The following is a 26,448-nucleotide window of genomic DNA, read 5'->3' on the forward strand; positions in this document are numbered from 1 at the left end:
TCTGTCATCATTTCACTCTCAACTTGTTCCAAACAGTTGCTGGTAGCCAATGACTTCCATAATATTATGGTTATCAACATTCTTCAAAATATCTTCAGAAGAACATTTTTGGGTGGACCACCCTTTTAAGATGCATGCATCTTTTGTGCATAAAGCATGTATATAATGTATATAAAGCTGTCCCTGTGCTTTTAGCAAACTGATATTTGTTAATAGACTCATTTATAAAGGAAACGAACCCCCTTCACACGTTCTCTGTGCCAGAGCTATTTCCTCATCCATCTCTCTTCCAGCCCAGACAGCTTTGTTGGCCATGCACAGCTTATTTAAAGTCGAGGGGTATCTTTTTCAATATCTATATTTATTAAATCACCCACCCTGTTCTCCAATCCCCTCCACTGTTCCCCTCATATTCATCCAATATCCGGCTGCCTCGTTCCCACACAGCAGGTCTGCTTGATGTTCTTGATGATATTTCAGTATTACTCAGAGAAGAGTGCGATATAGTAACAGATATGCTTTTATTGCTGTCTGTCTATATTATACCACTTATTACTTGGCATCTAAAATAAATATTATATTGTATTTTATTAAGCTAGAATGTACAGCATATCAGCTGCCAGTTTAGAAATTCTCATATAAAATATTTTGAGAAAAAAAAAATGAAAATTTTTATTTAAACGCACATTCACATCAGTGTCCATGTGAATTTACCTTGGAAATGTGCACTGTCCCTTTAAGTATATAGGCCCGCCCCGTGCAGCCAGCAGTCAGTCACATCAGCACCGTGGACAGGGGAGGGAGGGGGACTCAACGATGGTGTAGCGGCGCCAGGCTCACCAAGCCCGGTTGGAAAATCTCATCTGCGGCGTTTTATACTCCTGCCTGGGTACCCTGTGGCCGGTACAGCTGGCCTAGATCTCGAACCGGAATGCGGGAACCGTGTTTTGAAACAGAGCTCGGTTATGGGTTATAAACTAAGCGCAGCTGCTTAGCGTTTCCATAGGCGTGTTCTCATCTGTAAGTACTGATCGTTATAGAAGCTGTACGTGTTTCAGATCGTATACAGACGTACTGTAATTAGCATATGTATCATTTTATAGTCGCGACTTGTCAAGCTTATATGTATCAGTCACATGAAAGATTTTATTTATTCTTTATAATTATTGTATCTATGTGCTTGTGCTTTCTTGAAACCGTTTCTTGTTGAGTGGGATTTAAATGGAAAATTGAGGCAGAGGAAATATCAGCTGCTCTAAATTATTTCTAAACCACGATGACTATAAAAAAATAATAAATAACATGAGGAAAGGTGGTCGTCTTTTATGCATCATTTGTGAAACGCAAACACTGAGCTAGCTGGTAAGAGCAAGATTGGTCAAGTTTTGGATGTTGTGAAATCAGTTATGTGACTGACTTAGAATCAGTCTTATGTATACATAGATTTAGGTTTAAATCGTTTACATCTGGAGTATTATATGAAAATAATAATAATGTTTTGATGAATTGACATGGAAAAAACATACATTTTATATAAAGTGGATTAGACCAGAAGTTTTCAAACTTTTCTGATACCAAAGACCTCCAGATATGATGAGGGATCCTAATGTTATGTGTTTAAACTTGAGGATGAGTATTTTCAATTAAATTGGAAGTCGTTAACTTGGGAAGTCGTGGCCTAATGGTTAGAGAGTCGGACTCCCAATCGAAAGGTTGTGAGTTCGAGTCCTGGGCCGGCAGGAATTGTGGGTGGGGGGAGTGCATGTACAGTGCTCTCTCCACCCTCAATACCATGACTTAGGTGCCCTTGAGCAAGGCACTGAACCCCCAACTGCTCCCCGGGCGCCGCAGGATAAATGGCTGCCCACTGCTCCGGGTGTGTGTGTGTTCACTGCTCTGTGTGTGTGCACTTCGGATGGGTTAAATGCAGAGCACAAACTCTGAGAATGGGGTCACCATACTTGGCTGAATGTCACTTCACTTTCACTTAAATTGTATTATGAATTTAATCAGATTTATTTGAACTGGATTGTTTTTCACTGTAAAAATTGTTCCAAAGCAGAATATTACCACAATATTACCTTGCAGTGACCCCGTGGGGTTTCCCAGACCCCAGTTTGAAAACCACTGTTTTAGATAATGACTATGTTTGCTTTGTAGGTCTGTCTTAGCAGATGAACCATTTCCATTGGAGATAGTCTGTTGCCTGAGAGATAGATTGAATTACCAGCAGGGCTGTCTGTGATTTAGCTATATGAGCAGTGAGCACATATTCATTTGACGTTTATCCTCTCAGGCTGGAGCCTGGCAGACTTTCTCTCTGAATTTCAATTTGGTAACCACTATTACTACTTGAGCATTCATCTTCTGTGGGTTTGGCAGCAGGGTTAAATTTGTAGGCTGTTGAATGGGGCTAATGGATTAAATACATCTCTGTAGTCCCAAAAGAGCTGCAGGTACTTGCATTAAAAGCTAAGGTAGTACTGGGGATAATAGTTGGGGTTAGGTGGGGTGAAGAAGCCAAATGCATCCACTTACTCGTAAGTGCTTTTCCTGTTTGCACTCTGTTGGGTTCATCTGTCTAGTGATGGGAATTCTGAATCATTATTGAGAATCGATTCTTTCAAGTTGTTTCAGTTAATCAGTCAATATTTTTTTTTACATCATGTAATTGTCATCAAATGGTCCCTAACATCTTGACATGGTCAAGTAAAGATATACAAAAGCATGTATGATGGTTTTATTATGGGTTTTCTATTTAGTTTAAGTCATTTGAAACCTAAATATTATTAGCATTTATATGAAACCATTATAAATTCGCTTAAATTTATAAAGTCATTAACATATTTTAGTATTTTTTATTTGTAACATTTCTGCTATTCAACTAAGAACTTATTTTTACCCCAATAAGTCAAATCCTTAAATATTGTCCAACTACTCACCATCAGATTGTCCATTATTTTGAAAAAATACTGTTCTTCTTTTTTTCGAAACAGTCGTTGTTGACTCAAAAACCTTTCAATCTAATGTAAAAACAAATCATTCAGATTGTTTATCTGAACCATTTCCACTCATTCAGAGGAAATATTTGTTTATTAATCAATTACAGCTACACCTTAACTGTTCTAAAAGATATGGATATAGATTTTTGTTTATGGCAAAGGCTTATGATTGTTATCTTTTCCTTCAGATTCTGGGAAACTGGTCAATGGGAACCACTCGTCAAGTGTGCCGAAATCTCACTTGGTCTCCAACGAGAGAGTGCGCCCTGAGCACAGTGCCATCGTCAGCTCCATTGAGAAGGACCTTCAGGACATTATGGACTCATTAGTCATGGATGACCCTCAGCCCTCTTCCTCAAAGAAGCCCTCTGGTCAGCCCATGTCCCAGTCTGCCTTGTCCCCCATGTTAAATGGAGGGGGGCGCTTCCTTCTCTCACCCCCAACGAGCCCTGGTGCTATGTCTGTGGGCTCCAGTTATGAGAATACCTCCCCTCCTTTCTCTCCTTTCTCTCCTCTCTCTCCTCTCTCATCCCCATCAGCTGCCAGCAGTGGCAGCTACAACAGTCCTTCTCCGAGTGGTTGTCAGGACCAGCTTCACACACTTCCTCCTGTACCAGTGAGGTCTTCTAGTTACAATTTCACCAGCCAGCCACTCATACCTCAGCCACGGACCATACTGCCAAGCTATTCTGGTGGTAACAGTGAGTCAAAGGTACCTGAGAGTCCCAGACTCCAGCGAAAGGCTCTATTAGAAGCACCGCCAAGCCCAAAGCCAAGTCGTAGGGGGTTGAACCAAGACAGCTCGGTGGCTAAAACCCCAGACAGCCCCATACAGACTCACAGTCTGCCTTCAGTCTCAATCTCTACTGCTCCAACTGATTACCCATCTGTCAGTCGGGTTCCACTTCCAGGCAGTCCCAGACTGACCCCCAAATTCTTCACTGCATCCCCATTCTCCTCACCTTCTAGCCCTAGAACCAAAACTGCCATTGTTCTGCAGGATCGGCCCTCAAGTCCTTTGCGGGAACAGCCTCAGCCAGATCGCTCCTTGACCTCTAGCCCTTCTAACCAACTCTCCCCACCCTCACAATCTTTCCGGCCCCCTTTGGACCCCATTGTCCACATCATTCAGGGTGGACCTCCACAGCCACATCCTCGCACATTGCAGCCTCCAGAAAGTCCGCGGCTGGCCCGCAGGAACCTTGAAGGGAGTAGCATGAGGGAGCTTCCCCCTCTTAGCCCTTCCATAGCTCGCAGGGGGGTTCCTGTGCTCCCTGGAGCTCTACCAGGAACCCTTCGGACTCCAGAGAGTCCATCCCCAAGAATGGTGCCAGAAAGTCCCAGACTCAGACGGAAAGCAGGGTCTCCTACAGAAGAACCATTCAGCCCTCGTGGGATGCGTGCTCGTAGTCCTTCACCTACTTCTGGACTGATGGGGGAAGGCAGTGGATGGAAGGGTAGTTTTGGGAACTCGCTCTCTTCTGCCTTTAGCCTGGGTTCTCTGCCTGGGTCATCGCCCCGATCCAGTCCCAGGAGCCACAGAAAGATGTCAGCAGGCCACAGGGACCTCCGGATGCCTCACCCTGGTATGAGGGAGCGCAAAAATAGCATCTCAGAGATCAGCGACAACGAGGATGACCTTCTGGAGTACCACAGGCGCCAAAGAGAAGAACGACTCAGAGAGCAAGAAATGGAGAGGCTGGTGAGTGAGATGCAGTAGTACGTTTACATGCATAACACAATATGAAACCAAAGTAGGATTTATGAGAAAACTGTCTTCATACAGTAAATCCACTAAAATTACCTTGAGACCAAAGTAAATTGCAGTTAGCTTTGAGGAAAGGATCTAACATCATTATTTTGAAGATACTTACTTGAAAGCCACATCATACTATAAAGAATTCTTCTAAGAAATACTTTGTCTCTGTTTGTACATGTCAAGTAGAGTGCTGCCTCTGCATGTCTTTCAGTGATATGTAAATTGCAAGTTTCTACCGTTAATATTTCCCAGAAAGTGGACACCAATGGCTGTATCTAATCATAACACCTAGCAAGTATTAACAGTTGTGCTTTTGGTGAGAATTCAGGACATTTGGAGGAAATGCTACTACACATTTCAGGCAAAACTGACACACTGACTAATCTGCTGTCATGCTGAGGCAGAGGGCTCTGATTATACCATGGCAACCCCATTGTTTGTTGTCTCTTTTATTGAGAGGTGGGAGGGAACTGTCGACATCTTGGTCCAGTTTGCAGCCCAGAATGAAGCCGCTGAGGCAAAAGCCCCTGTGAAGTTTTATATGTGTTTGTGTCTGAAAAAGCTCTTGTCTGCTTCTCTTGTAATTACCCATTGTGGTTGTTTATTGCTCTCAAAAAAGAAGGGGATCTAACTGAGCATACAAAGTTAATACTAAATACTCCCAAAAGAGACAATCTGTAATGTTTTTCGCTAAGCATATGCAGTTCTAGTATGCTCCTATTATGCTTTATTTGGCTTTTTGCTGATAAAATGTGCTGGATAAATGGCAAAAGAATGAGCTACAATAAATGAGCTTAACATGCCAATGACCTCATCCTCGCAAATGTGCTTGGTTTTCAAAAAGGTTCAGTACAAAATTAGACAAACAAGAAATTACCTTTGATTCAAACCTCAGAAATATTTGCAAAATGTCAAGTGTAAATAGCAAAGAATGTTTTCTCGGTGAAGAAAGATCAGATGTTCTTTAGTAAATGTGACTGTCAGACATTATATCACTCATTATCAAAACCCTCTGTCTTGTGAACTGACTTTTAACATAGGTATTTTGACATGGTCTGATGGCTGGATCGGCGACGTTCAGCTGATTGACTGCCCCTTGGCTCCTGCTGGGAAGGAGCAGGAGTCTGCCTAGCATGACTGGCAGAAATGTGCTAAAGGGAGTGTTGCAGCAGGTTTAGATTTTTCTGGCAACTGAGGAGAGGTCAGGCAAAACATCACGTAACATGGTACGGCACAGAACGCATGGACCGCATATAAACGCATATTGGCATATTCTGCTTTGTTATTAATTTACTAGTTCACATGTAGTCAGATGCGAATAAACAAAAAGGGCTTTCTTGACCATGAAATTTTTTTTTTTCAAGAAAGTATATATATTTTTCTTAATTTTGTGCATGTACAGCTGACTAAGTGTGAGCAAGTCCAGTCTGCGGTGCATAATTTATCATCCCTAAACTGCTACTAGGCTCCAGAGGCACACATGGTTACCTTAGATACAGCTTTGGCACACACACACTTGGCATATGGCATCAGTCACTAGAAAACCGTTCTGTCAGTCAGCTCGAGTGCCATACTGAAGCCAGCTCTGCTAAAGATGACCTCGTTTTTTTTACTGAGCGCTCCCATGATGACATTGCATTTCCATTACTCCATAAAACTGACATTTGCTGCACGGGAAAAGCAGACGTGGCAGTGAGGAAGTACCACTGATCTATATAAGATTTTATTGATCGGTGGGAAGTACGCTGTATAATTATATTATATTATATTTATAATATGTTATATTATAAAGAGAAATTATAATGAGTCCTCTTGGTGCATTAAACCTAGCTGACATCATTTATCATTATAAAAATAATAATAATATATATATATATATATATATATATATATATATATATATATATATATATATATATAAAAACTGTTAAATGAACTGGAATGGTTATAGGCTGCAGAGAGGCAGGCAGGTTGATGAAAAACTATGAAACTATGAAAACGTAACCACTTCCACGTTGTTGGGAGAGCAGTCATGGGTCATCTGCACAGTGGACACAAGAAGTCTGTATGACAAGCATCTGGCCCACTGTTCTTGTGCATTAGCACACTAAATATATCTACTTTCACTGGCCACATTATGCCGATTCATAACTATGCATGTTTGTAAAAGATATGAGGGAGGAAGAGACAAGAGCTATTGTAAATCATTAACCGGGCATTCAACTGCGTTTTGACTCAGTAAAGTGCAATTAGAATCTTTTCGATGAAGATAAAAGCAGTATCCTCTGACACACAAGACTCGGATGAGCTCCCTCTGGACCATTTTGTTGATGGTAACGTGTTTGCTTCCTGGGTTCATGCAGTTCAGTGAGTTAGTTCATTGTAAAGTGAGTTATCTGCTCTGGGACAGATTAATGCTGATTCTCCTCACAACAAGAGGAGAGAGTATTTGGTAAAAAGAGACAGTTAACTGACTTTCTGTGGCACTGATTATCTGGGTCAGTGCAGACTTTACTCATTCTTACCCGGCTCTTGTAATCAAGACAGTGAAGAAAAACACTGAGTGCTCTTAGCCACAACACATCGAATTATATAAAGCAATATTCAAGGATTCTCAAAAAGATCTGTTTGACATTTGCACAGGTGCCTTTGTATTCCTGAAAGATACAGACTTTGATACTAGAGTTTGATACTTACAGTACATAAAAGGTGCTTAATGTCCATTGTCCAGATTAATAAAGTCTTGTGATTTTATTATTAGTAGCCATTGCTCATACTTAATGTTAGAGATTTGAACAAACCCTAAAGTAGCAAACTAAATTACATTGATCGTCCAACAAGTTTGCAACTAACACAAATGAAACCACAAATTAATACAATTTATTGAGGAGAGGAGAGGATTTTGTTTCTTTTCATTTTCCCTGATGGTATTGTGTCTTTGTGTGTATGACCCTGTGCACCGTTTGTATTTGATAATTATCCATTTTTGACAAGGGAGTAGCAGGAAAATATAAATGTGTGAGATAAAATGTGAGCAGGGACCCTTCTCTCCCTCCACACTGGTGTTTTTGTGAAGAGCTGGCAGTGACAACCTTACTGTTCAAAAGTGTGCCAAGGGATTCACACGAGCGGCAGTTAGTTCTGTCCTCCATTGCATCTCGATGTTCTAATCTTGGCCACGAAATGACACAATGAGCCAAACTGATTAACCTGAGGAGGCCACAGACCACTCTATATCCTTAATGCATTGTACAGATAACAGGCAAGGTCTAATATTAACCACTATTTATGTCTTGTTCTTTTGGCAGATATCTGAAGGCTTTAAGAGAGGGCCCTGTTTTCTATCTTTGGTCGCAGAGGATAATGCATCCATTATGTGAATTATATGCCACAATTCTGCACAATACTCTAGTAAAAGTTTTTTGTTTATTAGACCACAAATATACCTTCATGTGTACATTCAAAAACACAAAGGCAAGTAGTCCTTGAAGACTACAATTTAAAATTTAAAAAACAACCTTATTTAGGTTCTCGAATACTGTGTGTTTATGTATGTAGTTATTGATGAATCAAGGACTAATATGTGTATTTCTCCATGGCATTTTTTTTGGATTCCTCATTTTGAGGGTGAAGCAAGTTTCCCATGTTTCACAACTGTGCATGTCTAGACGTTTTTATCTATTCCAAAAATGTAGGCTGTTTTCCCTCAAACTCTGTGTGAAATTAGAGGTTCCCATTATTTTGCATCTGGTCCTGTTGACTTGGCTTGTGGTAATGTCCTGTTTTTCAAAGACATTCAGAAAGAAAGCAGTTGTCTACTGTATGTTGTTGAAAATATCACATATTTCAGCAACAGAAGTGTTGTCCCAGGATGTTTACTGGAGGACTGTTCTTGATTTAGTCTGTAGTCTGTGTTTGAAAATATTAGGACGTTTTTCACACTATGGGTTTTCTGTAGGCAAGCTTTGAAAAGAGGAAAGAGAAAGACTTCTTTATTCCTCCATGAACATTCATTAATTAATTAATTCATTCATTCATTCATTCTATCTGTATCTATAAGGAAACAATTTTTATACGTAGGTTTATTTTTCCAAAAGTGATAGTGGGAGTGACATTGACTCAACCAGTGGCATGAGTTTGGGGCGGGACTATCCCTTTAATCAACCAAAGGCAGATGGGGTGAATATTCAGGAAATCAGTTTGAGAATGATTATTTTTGCAGTTCAGTTTAGGCACAGAAATTACACTCTTCAGTTCAAAATCAACGTATCAGCGTGTGAAAAAACAATATTTAATATAAATATTTGATGTTTAAAAACTTTAAAAATTTTAATATTATTTTTATTTAATGGAAAATATATAGAAAAATATATGTGTGCTGAGAGCTCACAATATCACACTTTAAAAATCTGTTGGATGTTTGTTTTGGTTAGCCAGAACGGAAGCATCTGAAGTCTGTCTGGTTAAAGGTATTCAAGCAGTCTGGGCACATCACAGCAGTAAGAGTCGCACCGTCAAGCCGTCACACATTAAGAGAGAGAAAAAGGACGGGAAAAGCAGGAGAGAGCCTGTGACATGGCTGGGGGTTTGAGAGGCTCTGAAAAAGGATTTGAGGAGCTGTAGGTTTGTGTGTGTGTGTCATTCCAGACAGAGGGAATACAGTGGAATGTAAGAGCTGGGATCAGAAGGCAAAGCCCACATCTCCTGAGCTCTGATTGGTCCATGTGTGGTTGGAATGCATAAAAATGAGTGAGCAGAAATAAAATATATATATATATATATATTTATTTATATATATATATATATATATATATATGAAAGTATGAATCTGACCTTTTTAAATTCACAGGACACATAAACAGCAGTGATTTTCTGTTTTCTTCTACTACTACTACTACTTCTACAAATTATTTTTAGTCAGGGAAACCAAACTGAGTTTCTTTTCCTAATTTAATTCATATTTTTGTTCTTAAACACTGAATGTCTGTCTTTCAGTCATCAGTTTTGGAATTAATAATATTGCGGTTGATTTACTTTTAAAATAACTCATGAATTACACTATATTAAATATTGCACAAAAAAGGTTAATATTATATATATATATATATATATATATATATATATGTATGTGTGCGTGTGCGTGTGCGTGCATATATAAAATATATTAGTATTATTCAATAATTTATATTTATCATATTAATAAGTTGTTATTATTATTGGACGTACAATATTGATTAATGGCTTTGAGCAACAAACAACAGAAAATAAAACTAAAAGTAATTAGACAATAAAAAGCAATGCTAATGATAATTCAGAGATTTAAGAATGAAACTTCAAAGTTTTTATAATTTGATATAAGTTTTATATTATAACAGTTATGATATAAATGACCAAATAAAGATAATTTTAACTTCTTATTTAACTAGATTGGAGAAGAAACTCAGAATTGGCCACTTTACAGGTCAGTGTAAATGGAACCATTGCCATTTTCCTGAAATGTACACACCTGAGTGAGAAATGTACCTTTAAGACACACGCTCACCAAAAAATCATCAGAAAGTTGGGGAGATTTGTAAACAGAGAGCTACAGTACGTCTTTTCATTGCTGTCATCTGGAAAGTATGAAGCACTTAACGGTTATCCTACATACCCGTTCAGTGGAAACCATCTTTATTTTTCCATCTGGCATTCAGCATGTAGCATTTGACTGAATTTTAATTTTCACATTAACCAGTCTCAAAGAGAACATTTGACCAGGACCCACACAAACAGCGTTGTTGTTTACCCTGAGTGGGTTACAATGAATGGTGGTTAAACTTACATCTGGGCCTTCCCTCCCATGTGTTTCAAAACCCTGATGAAACAAGACATCCATTTCAATAAGTCTCTGTGAACACTGAATCATTTTATCATTAGCAGCCACCAGCAGAGAACTGAGCCTGATGAGCCAGATGTAGTGCGATCATAGCTACCGGGACAAGCTGTGAGAAAACAGACCAGAAAGTGTATGTGTGTGTGTGTGTGTGTTTGAGGCGGAGGGACTAGGGGCTTTAATTGTTCATCTGCCTCAGCGTGTGTGAGTTCTGGAGAGCTACTCAGTGAGAAAACATCTGAGAGAACCATAGGACTCTAACTAGTGTGCTACTTTTAACACGTCACCATGAGGGTGAGTGAGTGGTTTTCATTGCATTCTTTTATCAGAGTTAGTTTTATTTTGCATATTAAGTCTATTTAATCCAAATGTACCATAAACTAGTGTTTTATTACTAATATTGTACTTTTACACATATTAGTCTGACTTACAGTGTGCTGTCATATATTGGTATTTACATATAGGAATTTAGTCTGCAATTATTTAGTCAAATGTGTTGTTACATGACTTGAGCGTGAACGTATTCCCTCATGTGTTCTATTAGCACTACTTTACAGCACAATTAAACCACGTATTGCTTTAGAAGTGTTCAGGTAGTGCTGGCTTTGATTGAAAACATTCATCAAGCATTGCTGTAAACTCCAGGATCAGATGCTCAACAGGCCCTGGATGGAAGCAGATCAAATGATTAGACTCCCTCCTACGGTTCCCTCAGCTTCTGTGTTTTTCACAGCACTTTTAATACTCAGGGTGTGCCATGATCTTAAACAATTTCCTTCCCCTAGGGGGACTTGTAATGACAACTACAGAGGGCCCTTTAAACTCGTAAATGAGTGTTGTGCACATTGGGGTCTGTTGTCCTGGTCTAAAACGGGTCTAAACATCTCTTTTAGAACTGAGAACCGTTTCAACAGTTTTTGACTGAAAAATCTCTAAAATGGGAGATGCTGCTCTTGGTTTTAAAGCAGAGATAATTAAGCTATTACAGTATACAGCAATTATTGGTGCAAATTGAAGTTGACGATAAACGTTCTCTTCAGTATTAGAAGGGTGTTTGGGTTGTTACGGAGCCTGGAAGCCTGAGGAATGAAAGCACGGTGGCTTTTCGTAATTCAGACGTGTAATTTTCTTGATGAGACAGCCCTTTCAGGTGAAGACATGTTGATGTGGTTCTGATAGGTGATTGAACATTCTCCTGTGTGAGGAGCTGTGTATTTTTTGTGATCTATGTCACAACGGATCAGATATAGAATCATCTCTCTGTCTGTGATTCGGTAGTTTGATGGGAGAGGGCCATGGGAACAGTCTGAACCAATTCCCCTCAGCAATGTTTCTCATTTCAGTGTGGTCCTGGAGATTCGGGAGGCTGATGATTACAGGTTGAGCTAATTAAGGGTTTGTAGAATACTCATCACAGTCCTCCACAGATCACACTGTGCTCATCTAGTCTCTAGAGCACATCAAAGAGAGCACACACAACCCGCTGGAGTACCAGCATGCCTCTTTTTGTTTATCCTTCTTTTCTGCTGTGAATTTAATCATCATGTGCAATTATTTTACATCCTACAGCGAGGTTGAGATTTATGAAAATTAAATATGTATTTTAAATGTACGTAAACTACTATTTAAAAGTGTGGGGTTAGTAAGATTTCATAAAGTTTTATGTACTCGCCAAGGCTGCATTTATTTGATCAAAATAGAGTAAAAATAATAATATTGTGATATATTACTAGAGTTTTCTATTTGAATATATAAGACTCCAGACTTTTTAATAGTAGTGTATAAAATTAAAACAATAAAAAATAAACTCTAAAATTAGCATTTCTTAAAATCTCAAAAGTAATTGGCCCTGTCCCAATGGCACACTCTGGACTTGTGGACTTCCTCAGAGTCCACACTTTGGTGATGCATGTAGTGAAGACCTATAGGGCCCTTGGCGCGACTCCATGAGGGCGCATTGAGAGGTATTTTTGGGACAGACTCGATCATCACGCCAGAAATAACGGTCTTATTAAATATCACAAATATCTTATACAAATATTATAATATTTAGCACCGAGAAAAGGTTTCTTTTCTTTTGCCAAATATTATTTCTATGTCAACTACACAGCCTGCTTTTGCTTATGCCACCTGGGCATTAGACAATATATACTGTACATGTTTATTTAAATAATGTATACAGTTGTAATGTTACAAATAAGGGTGTGTGCTAACGTAAGGAAAAATTGCTAGAGGAGGATCTGGAACAAATGAGGAGTTTACTGGATGACGAAGGAGATTACAGACAATATACTACATTTACAATACAATCTTAGGTTCACACTCACAAATATACATATACCAATATAGCATTAACATAGACAATCACGGACGAGGAAGAACTGAACAGACCGGGTATTTAATCACACAGGAGGTAATGAGGGAACTGGAGACAGGTGGGGAATAATCAATTAACCAAAACAAGAAAAGGAAGGTGACCAAATAAGGGAACAGAAATCCATGAACGTAACATGTAATAATACATAATGTTCCATTTGAACTAAGATTACAATTTTAACACATAATAAACATGTGCGTGAGTTTCAGATGTATTTATAGGTTTAAATATAAATACTAGGTTTACATATGACTCAGTAAAGCCCTGACATTCGGTTCTATTTATTTAATGAATCATAATGCTATCATATTATTCAACGCGCTATTATTATGTTTGAGATATCAACCAATGGTCGATGACCATAATGTTTGTATAAAATGTAGATAACAACTTGTAAAATGTATGTACACCTAGGTCATAAAAACCGTAATGATACCTACACTTAAAGATTTTCTTCTCAGCCATGTCATCAATTGCTCTTGTGTGAAATGTCCTCCCATCCGTTGTCTGATTGGCATTTCGCAAGGATTCCTGGGTAGTTAAAGTGTGCGGAGCCTGCTGCTTCGTGGAAGACCGCTTCAAAGGTACAAAGGGGGCGCTGCTGAGCACACTTCAGAGCGTTAAAATGCTGAATGGGACGGCACACGGAATTGTGCGAGCATGCACAATTTAAGTCCACGAGACCGAAAGTCCACATGAGGTGCGCCATTTGGGACAGGGTCATTATATAATTTAGATCCTAGGATAAAAGTTTGTAAGATAATAAAGATATAATATACAGATTATGGGAAGTCTGTGTAATATTCACATATTGATATAATGAAATATATATAGTAAAATATATTTGAAATTCATTTATTTTGTGCTTAATATACTACAAATGCATTTGCATATTTATGTGCTTAATAAAAAATACCCTGGAATACTTTTGGCCTACTTAACTATTAAAATTAAAGTCTGCTGACTTAGAACAACTAATTTTGTGCTTAATGCACTTTAATTGTGTGGAAATAGTGTTGAGGTCCAGCTAAAGACATACTTAAGAATGTCTGATTGTGCTAAAGTGGAACTATCGCAATGTATACTTAGCTACACTTTAAATATCTTTCATTTATACACTGATATTACACAGAGATCATACATCTTTATTAATAGTGAGTGATATTAAAACACATTTTAGGCATAATATTAAGAAATGTGCATTGTATAAAGAAATTCTCCAAATTAAGTTTAATTATTATTTTATATTAGTAAGTCTTAAGTGATATGTTAGTAAATATGTTAATGGATTTCTGCATAATCTGCATAATTTAACAAGAAAAAGTTTATTTTCTCCATTTGCATACCATACAGACTGTGTTACTCAGCAGAGTCGGTGCTTCAGTCTGGGGCAAATGGCATATAATGGCCAAAGGTCACACTGAAAATGTGTCTTTGAGGTGGGCCCGACTCACTTAAGTGGGCAGCTGTTACCAAATTCAGACCCCCCAGGCTGATATTACATGAGTTCTATGTAGTTGCGTAGTTGTTTCAGTGTCTGCCGTAAGAGAGGGCCTGTTCTGACAAGCGCTGGGTATTTGTATGTGCTGAAAGCAGGGCTGTGTCCTATCGCTTGAGGACAGGGTCCAGATAAGAGTCTCTCCAGACAGTGGCGCTTCTGTTTATTTCCTCTCCTCTCTTCAGATTTGCATCAGTAGGATGCTGAGTGCCTGAGGCTGGCGCAGAGGAAATTAGATAACGTGAGGAAAACTTTTGCAACCCCCTGACTCATCTAATAGCTCATCTGTGTTGTGTTTTAGGAACGGCAGCGGCTGGAAACAATCTTGAACCTCTGTGCCGAGTATAACAAGGGTGACGGGCCGGCGGGAGATCTGGGGCTTGGCTCAAGGGACCAGCTTAATGTCAGACATCCTTCTTTGGACAGTGTGAGCAGTGCTTCCCTAAGGGTGACGCAGAGACATCGTGGAAGCCGAGAGGAGAGCCTGACGGAGGACAGTAATAGCACTGAGAGTGCACAGCAGGACGGACGGACCCCACCAGCTCTGCTAAATGGACAAAATGGACAGGTCTGAGTCTGTTTACTTATTTAAATAAGAACAATTGTGGTATATATGTTTGCATTATTAGCAATGTTAGTATCTACCTTCAATCTATTTTCAATTAGCTTTAATCAATTATACACTATTAATGTACTTTTCATATTACATATTTGTATAATAGTTTAACTACAACTGCAGTAACAGTAAAAAGTTTTTTTTTGGATGAAATTAATACTTTTGGTCATATTTTTATTCAAAAGTGAAAGTAAAGAAATTCATAACATTACAAAAGATTCCTATTAGAAAATAAATGCTGTTCTTTTGACTTTCTATTTATCAGGAAATCATGAAAAAAAAATGTATTACGGTTTCTATGAAAATTAACAGTTTTTAACACTGATAATAATAAGAAATGTTTATTGTGCAGCAAATCAGCATATTAGAATGATTTCTGAAGGACCATGTGATATAAAAAAAATTCAGCTTTGCCATCACAGGAATAAACTGCATTTCAAAATATATTAAAATAGAAATCAATTATTTGAAATTGTAATAATGTTTCACAGTAGTACTGTTTTACTGTATTTTTCATCAATAAACTGCTTTGGTGAGCATGAGAGACTCCAAAAACATTACAAAAGAACTTACTGACCTCAAACTTTTAAACAATAGTATATATGAAAAGTTAATTATATAAACTGTGTGTGAATTGTATTTAGGCAGAGGGCTCTCTGGGATCGGGCAGAATTGGCCGTCTGGAACTGGGATACCTGGAGGAGGAGCGGGTTCGAGTGCTGGCAAAGGTAGATGAGCTCAAAGCTCGAATCACAGAACTGGAGCAGCAAATTCAAGAGTCCAAACAGGAGGTGAGCCACTCTCATAAACATTGTTATATAGCTACATAAATACACTGAAGGATACACAGGAAGTCCTTTCCTAATTATAGTGGATAAGAGTTGGAAGCAGAGGGAAGTGATGCGTAGTGGAACAGAGAAGGTCAAATGGAGCACTTGGGTGTGTTTATGTGGCCTGTGTGAGAATTGCTCTATCTGACGTATTGATCTGAACAGGCGGAAATGGAAAGAGCTCTTCTGCAAGGAGAGAGACAGGCCGAACTGGAACACATTGAGACTGAGACTGAGATTATCAACCAGCTACAGCGCAAACTCAGTGAACTGGAGAGCACCATTCAGAGAGAGAAAGACAAGGTAGGATACACACACCACATAAAAGTTCACAGAATGTAATTGTCTATATATTTACATGTAGAAGTAAAAATGTTTTCATAAAGGTGTGGTCATATTTAGCATTGCTTAGGAATCCACATCATCTTAGTAAGACATAAATTTGCCATGTTGACAAACAGAAATCTGGTTGGTTTAAAAGTGACTTCATTGTAAGCAGTTATTTATATGTATACACTATTGACAATAGAATGTTTTTGCTTGTGAAATTTTGCCAAAATTTGACTGCACCTTAATTGTTAAGAGTTTCAAATCTCTTTCAAATCTCGAAACTGACTGTTTTGTGTTTTATACTGAGCCTCTCTGGACTGAACAGCCTTTTCTGGTCTCTGACATTCCTTAAAGGCATGCTATTCTGCTGGATGGCCACACAAGGTCCATTCTGGTTTCAGTTGCCATCCCCAGGTAAAAAAATAATAATTAATTAAATAAATTAAAAAAAAACAAAGAGCGACAGTGCTCATACAAATTAGCCACACCACTTCCCATTATATCTGGTCATTCTACATTTTACATTAGAGGATATGAAGATGATAGTCACATTTAAATGCAGTTCAATGGTTTTGTTTGGGCAGAAAGCCAAGGTTCTGTGTAGTAATCAAGCATTCATTCACAAGAGGTGTGGTCTTTTTCCTCTTCTTTTTGTGGTGGTTCTCATCAGGTCCTCTACAAAGCTTGGCAATACTAACAAGCCTTCATTAACCTCTAATCTCCTCACTGCTTTTTTACGCACTGACAGTCTCTTGGTTTCTTCTGCTTACTCCCTTGGGTTCAAAACTGTTTAGCTTAGCATAAACTCAGGCTTTGGGATTAGCGCGCTGGCTATAAAGGACGATAGCTCCAGTGGTGCAAGTCTCTGTGACTTACAATGGGTGTCTTTTAGAAAGTCTTTTTTCTGCACGCTGTTTCTTTTATTTCTTATCCATCAGGTTCTGGGTTTCTCTGGGTATTTTAGTCTCCTTTTTCGATTCTGCCAAGTATTCGGCTCTTGGAGATATCCTTAAAGGAACAGTTCACCCAAAAAATTAAATTCTTTCACCATGCCTTTTGTTTTTATGGACTTACTTTCTGTTGAATGCAAAGTGGGAAATTTTGAACACTGTGCTCAGTTTTCTTTCCCATGAATTTTCAGTGAATAGGAAATGTAACTCTCAAACTTCAAAAAGGATGCAAAGCAACATAAAAGTATCAGTACGACAATGCACTTTATATTCCACAAAAAGTAATTAGGGGTCTTACTTGGGAACCTGAATCACCTCTGAGTTTAAGAGAACAGGCCAATGATAATTGGCGAATTGACTCTCCTGTACATATGGGTATATAAGTTTATGGCGTGCATCCACTTCAGATTTTAGCTTTGGAGGCGAATATTGTTTGTGCACTGCAGCAATACAAAGCCATTCAACTCATAAAGGAAGTTTCTCTTTCTGGACTGGCAATTTAGTGCTATAACAGTAACCCCATTTACCGTGATTCCCCTGGGCGCTTCAGTTTTACAAAAGAGTAGTTTCCTATAAGAGCAAATAAAGGATAGTTTGCAATTTTTAAAGATGCCACTCCATGTCCTCTTGGTTGAGGTCATTTCCCTGTTCCCTGATGATGGCCACGATCGCTGTCTTTCATGTCTGGGCATACAGCACGCTAAAGATGCGTTTGCAGATGATTCATGCATGCAGTGTGAGCATATTACCATGGCAATGCTGGCCCATCTCTGCCAGAGGATCAGATGTTTATAACAGCAAGAAGATCTGGCGGGGCTGCCTGGGCTGTTCAGGTGTTGTTGCAAATGCTGAGTCCGACCCAGAGCTTATGCCCATGCTTGCCTGGGCAGCCGTGAGCATCAGCTTGGAGGTGAGCTCAGCACCCAGCCCTGAGCTTTTGTGGCTGGATGATTGGTTTCTCAGCATGGAGCGTGGCTTCAAAACTGCATCCTACCCCAGTTCCTTTCTTCCAGGAAGTGCATGAGGTGGTCATAAAGTTGTGGATGGCCCCTTTTATGGCCAGAAGCAGCTCGTCGACCTCCTCCGGTCCTCTCGATGGTTGCGCTGCTAAGGGGTACATTGATGTTGCCCGCAAAATGCCGCCACCTGGAGGAATCGTCCAAAGCCTGGAAGCTGACGCCAAGGCTTACAGTGCTGCAGGCCAGGCCGCCTCTGCCCTGGACGCCATGGCCATCCTGCAAGTCCATCAGGCCAAGACACTAAAACAGATGCATGAGGGTAGTACTGAAGTGCATCCTCAGATGCATCCAACTCCAGGATTGGTTTTTAGTGGTCATCCTGAAAGACGCATAATTTGATTCTTCCTTAAAAAAGACTTTTTCTACAGTTTGTGTTTGAGGGTCGGTCCTATCAGTATAAGGTCCTTCCCTTTGGGCTATCCCTGTCCCCCTGTGTCTTTACCAAAGTCGCGGAAGGCACCCTCCCATTATGAAAACTCGGTATGGAGTTGAACTCAGTCAACATATCAGTACATCTCACCAACAAACGTGCACAATCAGTGCTGAACTGCCTGAATTTTTTCAGAGGCAAGACAGTAGTGCCACTGAAGCAATTTCAGAGGTACCTGGGGCATATGACATCCGCAGCTGCAGTCACGCTGCTCTGATTGTTCCATATGAGACCACTTCAGCACTGGTTACACAGCTGAGTCCCAAGATGGGCATGGCACCGTGGGATACATCACTTGATCATCACGCTGATGTGTCACCACACATTCAGCCCCTGGTCGGACCATGCCTTTCTATGAGCCTCTGCTGAAGGGCAAGCTCGTGTTGATCCACACAGACAACACTGCAGCTGTATCATATATATCAATCACCAGGGTGATCTACAATCATGTCACATGATTGTGTGTAATTCACCTGCCATCTTTTCCAATCCACATTCTGGGGAGCTCAATCTCTCATGGCAGCTCACCCTCCTCGGAGAAAGGTGACTCCATCCCCAGGTGGTCCAGCTGATCTGGAGTCAATTTTGGGATTCTCCGGTATATCTGTTTGCTTCCCACGAGTCCACCCACTGCCAGTTGTACTATTCCCTGACCTTGGTATGCACTAGTCTGTGCAAGAATATGAGAATATTTCACCCAGTGAGCCTTCTCACACAGACATTATACAAGGTCAGGGAGGACGAGGTACAGGTCTTGCTGGTTGCGCCTTACTGGCCCAGCTGGACCTGATTTTGAGAACTCATACTCTTCACAACAGCCCCTCAATGTCGGATTCCCCTGAAGAAGGACCTTCTTTCTCAGGGTAGGGGATCATGTGGCACCCCGTCCAGATTTCTGGAACCTCCACGTGTGGCTCCTGGATGCTGGCTCATGGTCTTAGCTTCTCAGCATAAACCTGAATGAGTGGATTCACTCTGCCATCTTATATACCCGTATGTACCAGGGAGTGGCTTGGCATGCAAAATCCACTCACCAATTTTCATTGGCCTTTTCTCTTAAACTCAGAGGTGATTGGGTCTCCCAAGTAAGACAATCACAGTTTTCAGTGAAAAACACCTTAGTCTTTACACAGATGGAACTGTCATATGATTTCTAAAAATAACAAAACACTAGTAAAGTACCGTACACATACAAATGCAAGTACGTGGAAGTGACATACGATCATCGGTGATCAGTGACTGAAGTGATCATCCCTATCACCTTGGAGTTGTACTTTTGAGTGAGCAGGGCATGTGCGTGCTATTATGTAGTTGTTTTGGAATGCACTTGGCAAAGGGAGTGAACATTTCTTCAGCTGGCATGTGCCCGTGACAATGCAGAATGGTGTCCGTCAGCAGATGTCGCTGTTTTAATGTCATAAATGTCTTGTTATTGTAGTTAGCATAACTGTTGCAAATAAACATACATTTAATGTTAAAAAGTTTTTAAAATATGCTAATATATAAAAACTAATATGTTTAAAAAAATTTAAAATATAAAATGTATATTTTTTTATGCCGGCATTTATCGGTGAACCTGCTGACGGACACGGTGTTGCGTTATCACGGGAACATGCCAGCTGAAGATAATGAGGAAATTGTCGCTCTCTTTAACAAAGTGCATTCCAAAACACTACATAATGGCATGCATGTATCTGTGTGTGTCATTTTTTATTATGCTTGCATGATGCTTGTATGAACCTTTTTGAAGCTTAAATGCTCCAGTGCCCATTCTTTGTAATTGCTTGTAAAAAGCAACAAAAATAGTATTTTTGTGTTCCACAGTGGGAGAAAAAAACTCAAGTGGGTTCATAATGACATGGGCAACCAAACAATTTTCATCTTTGGGTGAAGCATTCCTAAAAAATGTCATATATATAAAAATCTAAATATATTTTATCCAAAGATATTGCAGTACTTTGGATTGCAAAAGGCAATATATATATATATATATACAGTACAGACCAAAAGTTTGGACACACCTTCTCATTCAAAGAGTTTTCTTTATTTTCATGACTATGGAAATTGTAGATTCACACTGAAGGCATCAAAACTATGAATTAACACATGTGGAATTATATATGGAATTATATACATAACAAAAAAAGTGTGAAACAACTGAAAATATGTCAGGTTCTTCAAAGTAGCCACCTTTTGCTTTGATTACTGCTTTGCACACTCTTGGCATTCTCTTGATGAGCTTGAGAAGTGAAGTGACATTCAGCCAAGTATGGTGACCCATACTCAGAATTTGTGCTCTGCATTTAACCCATCCGAAATGCACACACACAGAGCAGTGAACACACACACACTGTGAGCACACACCCGGAGCAGTGGGCAGCCATTTATGCTGCGGCGCCCGGGGAGCAGTTGGGGGTTCGATGCCTTGCTCAAGGGCACCTAAGTCGTGGTATTGAGGGTGGAGAGAGAACTGTACATGCACTCCCCCCACCCACAATTCCTGCCAGCCCGGGACTCGAACTCACAACCTTTCGATTGGGAGTCCGACTCTCTAACCATTAGGCCACGACTTCCCACTAGCTTCAAGAGGTAGTCACCTGAAATGGTCTTCCAACAGTCTTGAAGGAGTTCCCCGAGAGATGCTTAGCACTTGTTGGTCCTTTTGCCTTCACTCTGCGGTCCAGCTCACCCCTAAACCATCTCGATTGGGTTCAGGTCCGGTGACTGTGGAGGCCAGGTCATCTGGCGCAGCACCCCATCACTCTCCTTCTTGGTCAAATAGCCCTTGATGCCTTTAGTGTGACTCTACAATTTTCATAGTCATGAAAATAAAGAAAACTCTTTGAATGAGAAGGTGTGTCCAAACTTTTGGTCTGTACTGTATATGTATATGTGTGTATATATACAGGATTGTTCATTCGGATCTTTACTGATCAGTTTATTTGCTTTGAACCCATTGGCTACCACCACGCTCATGTTTCCAGACTGGCTGTAATTTGTACTAGATTGATCTTGACCACCAACAATCTGTGCAGTGTTTCTGCAAACATGGAGACCTCCCCTATAAACCTTGAAAATTGCTTTTTAAAGTTCTTTAAACAGAATCTGGTTCTGTCTGTGCTTTTATATATTGATGTTTTGACATGCTATGAATGTTCTCATATTGGTCTGGAAAAGAAAACCATGCATGAATTCAATGTGCAGTAGAACAGCTCAACATCTAGCCTTAGAAATATCTGATGACTAACTTAAAAAAAAAAAAAAAAAAAAAAAAATGTCATGCATTAAGTATGATGCTATTGCAAATCTTTCTTTTTATGATAAAAGAAAGAAAAAAGGCCAGCTTCAAACTAGCCAACAAAGCCAAACAAATCAATTCCTGCTACCTGATATAGCATAATCTCATCTAAAAAGCATTTAACTTCGGAAATTCCATACATCTGAAATCATTGACCAAGAAATGCCTGAGAACAGAAGTCTGTTTGGCCCTGTTGATGGCCTACAGTCCAGTGCCACGTAGTTCATAGTATTTTATAAGGCTTAAGGCCTGTACACACCAAAAACGATAACTATAAAGATAACTATATTAGCGTCCACACCAGCGGATGATATCATCTGTTCGTTCCATGCACACGCTCGTCTGCCACTTTAAATTATCATGCTTGTTATAGCAGGATTGATTCTGATTGACTGTCAATGTTTTTATGATTTATCAGCTGGAAAAAATCGTTTTGAAAGTGATTCCAACGATATAATTTTTTGTGTCTTTATCGTTATAGCTGTGGTGTGGACTCTGTGTTGTGCTATTCTTTAATATTAAAAATGATTTTTAGAACTATATCTTTATTGTTATCTTTATAGTTATCGTCCTTGGTGTAAACAGGCCTTTTTGAGTTCATCATTTCTTGCTCCACCCACTCTGTTGTGAACTCTAACCACGGATGCTTCTGCATGGTGTGGATTTGAGCTGTGTGTTTTCTTTCTAGGAGAGGGCTAATGTTGACGCAGAGCGGGAAGCCATGGAAAGGCTTCAGGATGAGTACAATGAGATGACGAGCCAGCTTCATAACTGCCCTGAGTCTCTGAGGGAGCAGTTACAGGAACAACTCAAGAGGGTCAGTGACCATCAGGAACAGCAGCACTTTTAGAACTGCTTCCGTCCCACAGTCCTGGCGTTATAAGCCCCACCTTTCAGAACACATTCCCAACTAAGCTCCTTTGGGTTGTCTATAGACCCAATCCACCATGATGATCTTAGTAGAACTATTATTCCATGTTTAGTATTATTAAGAATGATTTCTGCTGGGAATATCATGTTGTTATTCTTGTCTGCCTTAGTTTAGTGCACTAAAGAAGGTGTCAAAATTCCTTATAGAAGGTAAAGTGGTGATAATTGGTGAAATTTTGCATGTTTTTTTACATTTTTGGATGTATTTTTGAGGTTTTTTACATGCTACTATCTGGTGCTGAAATAGTAATAACACTTAACAATGTACTAATCTATTAATGCAGAAACTAACATAACGCTAGTTTTGTTTGGATACCCCTCATTTCTCTCACATGATTATTTCCCTCAAACCAGTTAAGCAAAAACACCATCCAGTCGATTTCTTTGGTCAAATCAATCATGCAGTCACAAGTCAATAAAAGTTCAGAGTTTAGAAAAATCAAGAATGAATCCGATCGTGACAAACATGTTATGTATCTGCAAGTGCAACCAGAGTTATAATAAGGTTAAGGTTAAGGTTAAGGTTAGGGTTAGGGTTAGGGTTAGTGTTTAGGATAGGGTTAGGGTTAGGGTTAGGGTTATGGTTAGGGTTAGGGTTTAGGATAGGGTTAGGGTTAGTATTTGTTTAAGTATTATACAGGCAGTCAACTGATAGATACAAAAATACAAAGTATAACAGGAAGTCATATTTATCATATTTAATTTAATTTGCGTAGTTGAAGGAATCTCATCGGACAGGGCTCGGGCAGTGTTTTTGATGACTAGCCCTTTTTGCAGGCAGAAATATCCCAAGGGTAGCATGAGAGAGAAGGGATGTCGTATGCGCACTGAGCCTTCAAGCTTCGCAGTGTCAGAAATGCTTTGATGAATTGACTCTTTTTTTCAGTTTTTCCCAGTTTTACCGTCCCAACTGACAGTTTAAATGATGTTTGATGCACTTGGGTTTCAGTTGTATGTATTATGATAGATCATAAAGGATTCTGGAAGAGTGTATTATTTCCACACAGATCTGTGTGTAGCACCAGGGTTTTCAACCGGCCCCCGGGATACCTAAATCTACTGCAGGAAGTCTTTAGAATTATATATAAACCATAAAAAATCTTAAGAATTTGTAGAAATTTGCTTTGTATTTTAAAATGTATTTCTAAATATGGTTTATGTAATATTAAGTAATTTTACCCATACCTATGTTTCTATAATAATAATTTTCAATAATTGAAAAGAAAATTATTCATTTAAATTTAAGTAAAGAAATAATGACTATAAGTAGTATTATTAGTAAATGTTTATTACTAAATTAGTAAATGTTAATAACAAATGAATTCATATTTTAGTTATTTAGTTAATATTTTAATCAAATACTTTTTAAAGTATTTTTAATTTATGATTTTTTTATTGTATTGAGATAAGGATTACAGACCATGTTGCATAAAGTTCCCACTGGTTCCTCGCTGTGGTTTTTAAGCTGACTCAGCTTGACTGCTGCAGAGCATGATTAATGCTATAGTTTTATGGGATGCTTTGACTAGTGTTTGACCCCAAGCTTGGATGTACGTGTGTTTAGGAAGCTGAGACCCTTGAGGCTGCGACTAAGCAGTTTGAGGACTTGGAGTTCCAGCAGTTAGAGAAGGAGAGCAGTCTAGAGGAGGAGCGCGAGACCATCAGCCAGCAGCTGCTGCAGGACAGAGCTCAGTACCACAGCAGCATCACCAATAGAAAGGTAAAAGAAATATAGACACATATAATAAAGCATGGATGCACCAAGAGCATCGCAACCTAATGTTCAAATTGTTGTTTCCAGGAAAAAGTTGCATCATTGGAAAGCCAGGCCAATCAGCTGGGAATACAGGCCACTCAGGAGTGTGAGAGACTGGCTAAGGACAGAAGTTTGACCTTGCAGCTGCTACAGAAGGTATAGGAAATTAAAATGAGTTCCTATATTAACGTTTAATGTTCTTGCTCATTTTAAAGGTCCTATATTGTCAAAGTTGAAATTTCCCACTCTCCTTCTGTCAAACCCTCAGACAACATTGTGTCCGTGCCACCTTAGGCTGAGGAATTGCACCAAATATCTCTAAAACTTTATCCATGTCAATGTCTACATTGTTGCTTGGTAAAAAAAAAAGATCAACTTTTTCAAACATTTACTGTAGCATAAAATGATTCAATTAAAATCTGCGCATTGGGATTTAATAACTAACTAAATGTACACATTTGAATTAATTGATTTGTTTGGATAGTTAATGTAAATAAACCGTGTCACTTTGCAAACATTTTTCTAGTTTTATTAGTTTTTCAAATATTTTAGTTAGGTTATATACATGTCTTTTGCTCACCAAGGCTACATACATTTACATGATCATAAATACAGTAAAAACAGTACTATTGTGAAATATTATTATAATTTACAATAACAGTTTTAAATTTTAAGCAGCCATGACTCCAATCTTATTCTTCAGTGTCACATGATCCATCAGAAATCATTCTAATATGATTTGGTGCTCAAGACATTTCTTGTTATTATCAATGTTGAACACCATTGTGCTGCTTTATATTTTTGTGGGAACCATCATACCATTCTTAACTGATTGACTTGGAATCTGTGTTTCAGGAAAAGGAAAGACTGGCCAGCCTGGAGAGAAGATACCAGAGCTTAACTGGTGGAAAAACGTTCCCCAAAAGCTCCAACACTATAAAGGAGGTAAGTAGAAATGTAATCAAATGCCTCATGAGCCTGCTACGCTAGGCTACAAGATATAACTGCTGAATATTTGCTCCCCTGTTTAAAATTAGAATGTATTATTAACTTATTTTTTAAATGTTACGTTTTTTCCAAGTACAGAATGCTCTCATGTGAACTTCATATGGTTAATGGGGATCCTTGCAATACATCTTTGTAGTTTGGTCTTCTTGGGCTTGGAAAGCTATAAGGTTTAGCTTTGCAGCCAGATGTTCCTGGTAGCATATGTGTCCCCCGTGCCATCCCATAACAGTTTGGTTAAAGAAACAGGAAATGAAATCTTTTAGATTCAGGATATTGTTTGACCTATAAACCTCTGCCCAGGATGTGCTTCACATCAGTGAGGCTGACCAATTAGACAGTGACCATCCCAACTCCTCCCCCTTTCATGCTTCCTCATCCCACTCGTATCCCATGGTGCCTCAGGAGGTAACTGAACTAACTGTCGATGCATGCAGCCTGGAGCGTGCTCTGAGAACATGCCAGTACAAAGCATCTCAATTTGTGTTGCCTTATTGAGAGCAATTGGCTTGTTGGGATCTGATGTTTGCAGGCTTCCAAAGACAGATTGCACTTCCTCTGAAGTTTTGGAAAAGGTTTATTGATTTTTGTGTTCGAAAAATGATTTGTGAAGTCTAAACATCAAGTGTCTGGAAATAGCTAACAAAATTTTGCCATTTGAATGAATTGGTTTTTTCAGATAGTTAATGTAAATGATCTGATTCTTCAACAAATTATTTACAGATTGATTTTGTCCACTGTGTTTTATAGTTTTATGAGATTTATAACTGAGATCA

At 39.1% G+C, this 26,448-nt stretch overlaps 1 protein-coding gene across 20 annotated transcripts in view; it reads left to right on the plus strand.

Moving 5' to 3' along the window:
* The window catches only part of LOC132122829 (pleckstrin homology-like domain family B member 1), a 68,595-nt gene that overhangs the window by 24,036 nt on the left and 18,111 nt on the right, over nucleotides 1-26,448 (plus strand). For 14 of the 20 annotated variants that reach the window (XM_059533277.1, XM_059533280.1, XM_059533279.1 and 11 more), the window contains 9 exons: nucleotides 3,191-4,704; nucleotides 14,810-15,076; nucleotides 15,769-15,915; nucleotides 16,120-16,257; nucleotides 16,639-16,698; nucleotides 22,670-22,798; nucleotides 24,476-24,631; nucleotides 24,713-24,823; nucleotides 25,523-25,612. In XM_059533277.1, the coding sequence (XP_059389260.1) occupies nucleotides 3,191-4,704; nucleotides 14,810-15,076; nucleotides 15,769-15,915; nucleotides 16,120-16,257; nucleotides 16,639-16,698; nucleotides 22,670-22,798; nucleotides 24,476-24,631; nucleotides 24,713-24,823; nucleotides 25,523-25,612 (2,612 nt within the window). The remainder of the gene's footprint in view (nucleotides 1-3,190; nucleotides 4,705-14,809; nucleotides 15,077-15,768; nucleotides 15,916-16,119; nucleotides 16,258-16,638; nucleotides 16,699-22,669; nucleotides 22,799-24,475; nucleotides 24,632-24,712; nucleotides 24,824-25,522; nucleotides 25,613-26,448) is intronic. The other 6 variants (XM_059533283.1, XM_059533295.1, XM_059533292.1 and 3 more) reach the window with 2 other exon arrangements.

Source organism: Carassius carassius, chromosome 41 (assembly GCF_963082965.1).
Source record: "Carassius carassius chromosome 41, fCarCar2.1, whole genome shotgun sequence".
In the NCBI taxonomy this organism is placed as follows: Eukaryota; Metazoa; Chordata; class Actinopteri; order Cypriniformes; family Cyprinidae; genus Carassius; species Carassius carassius.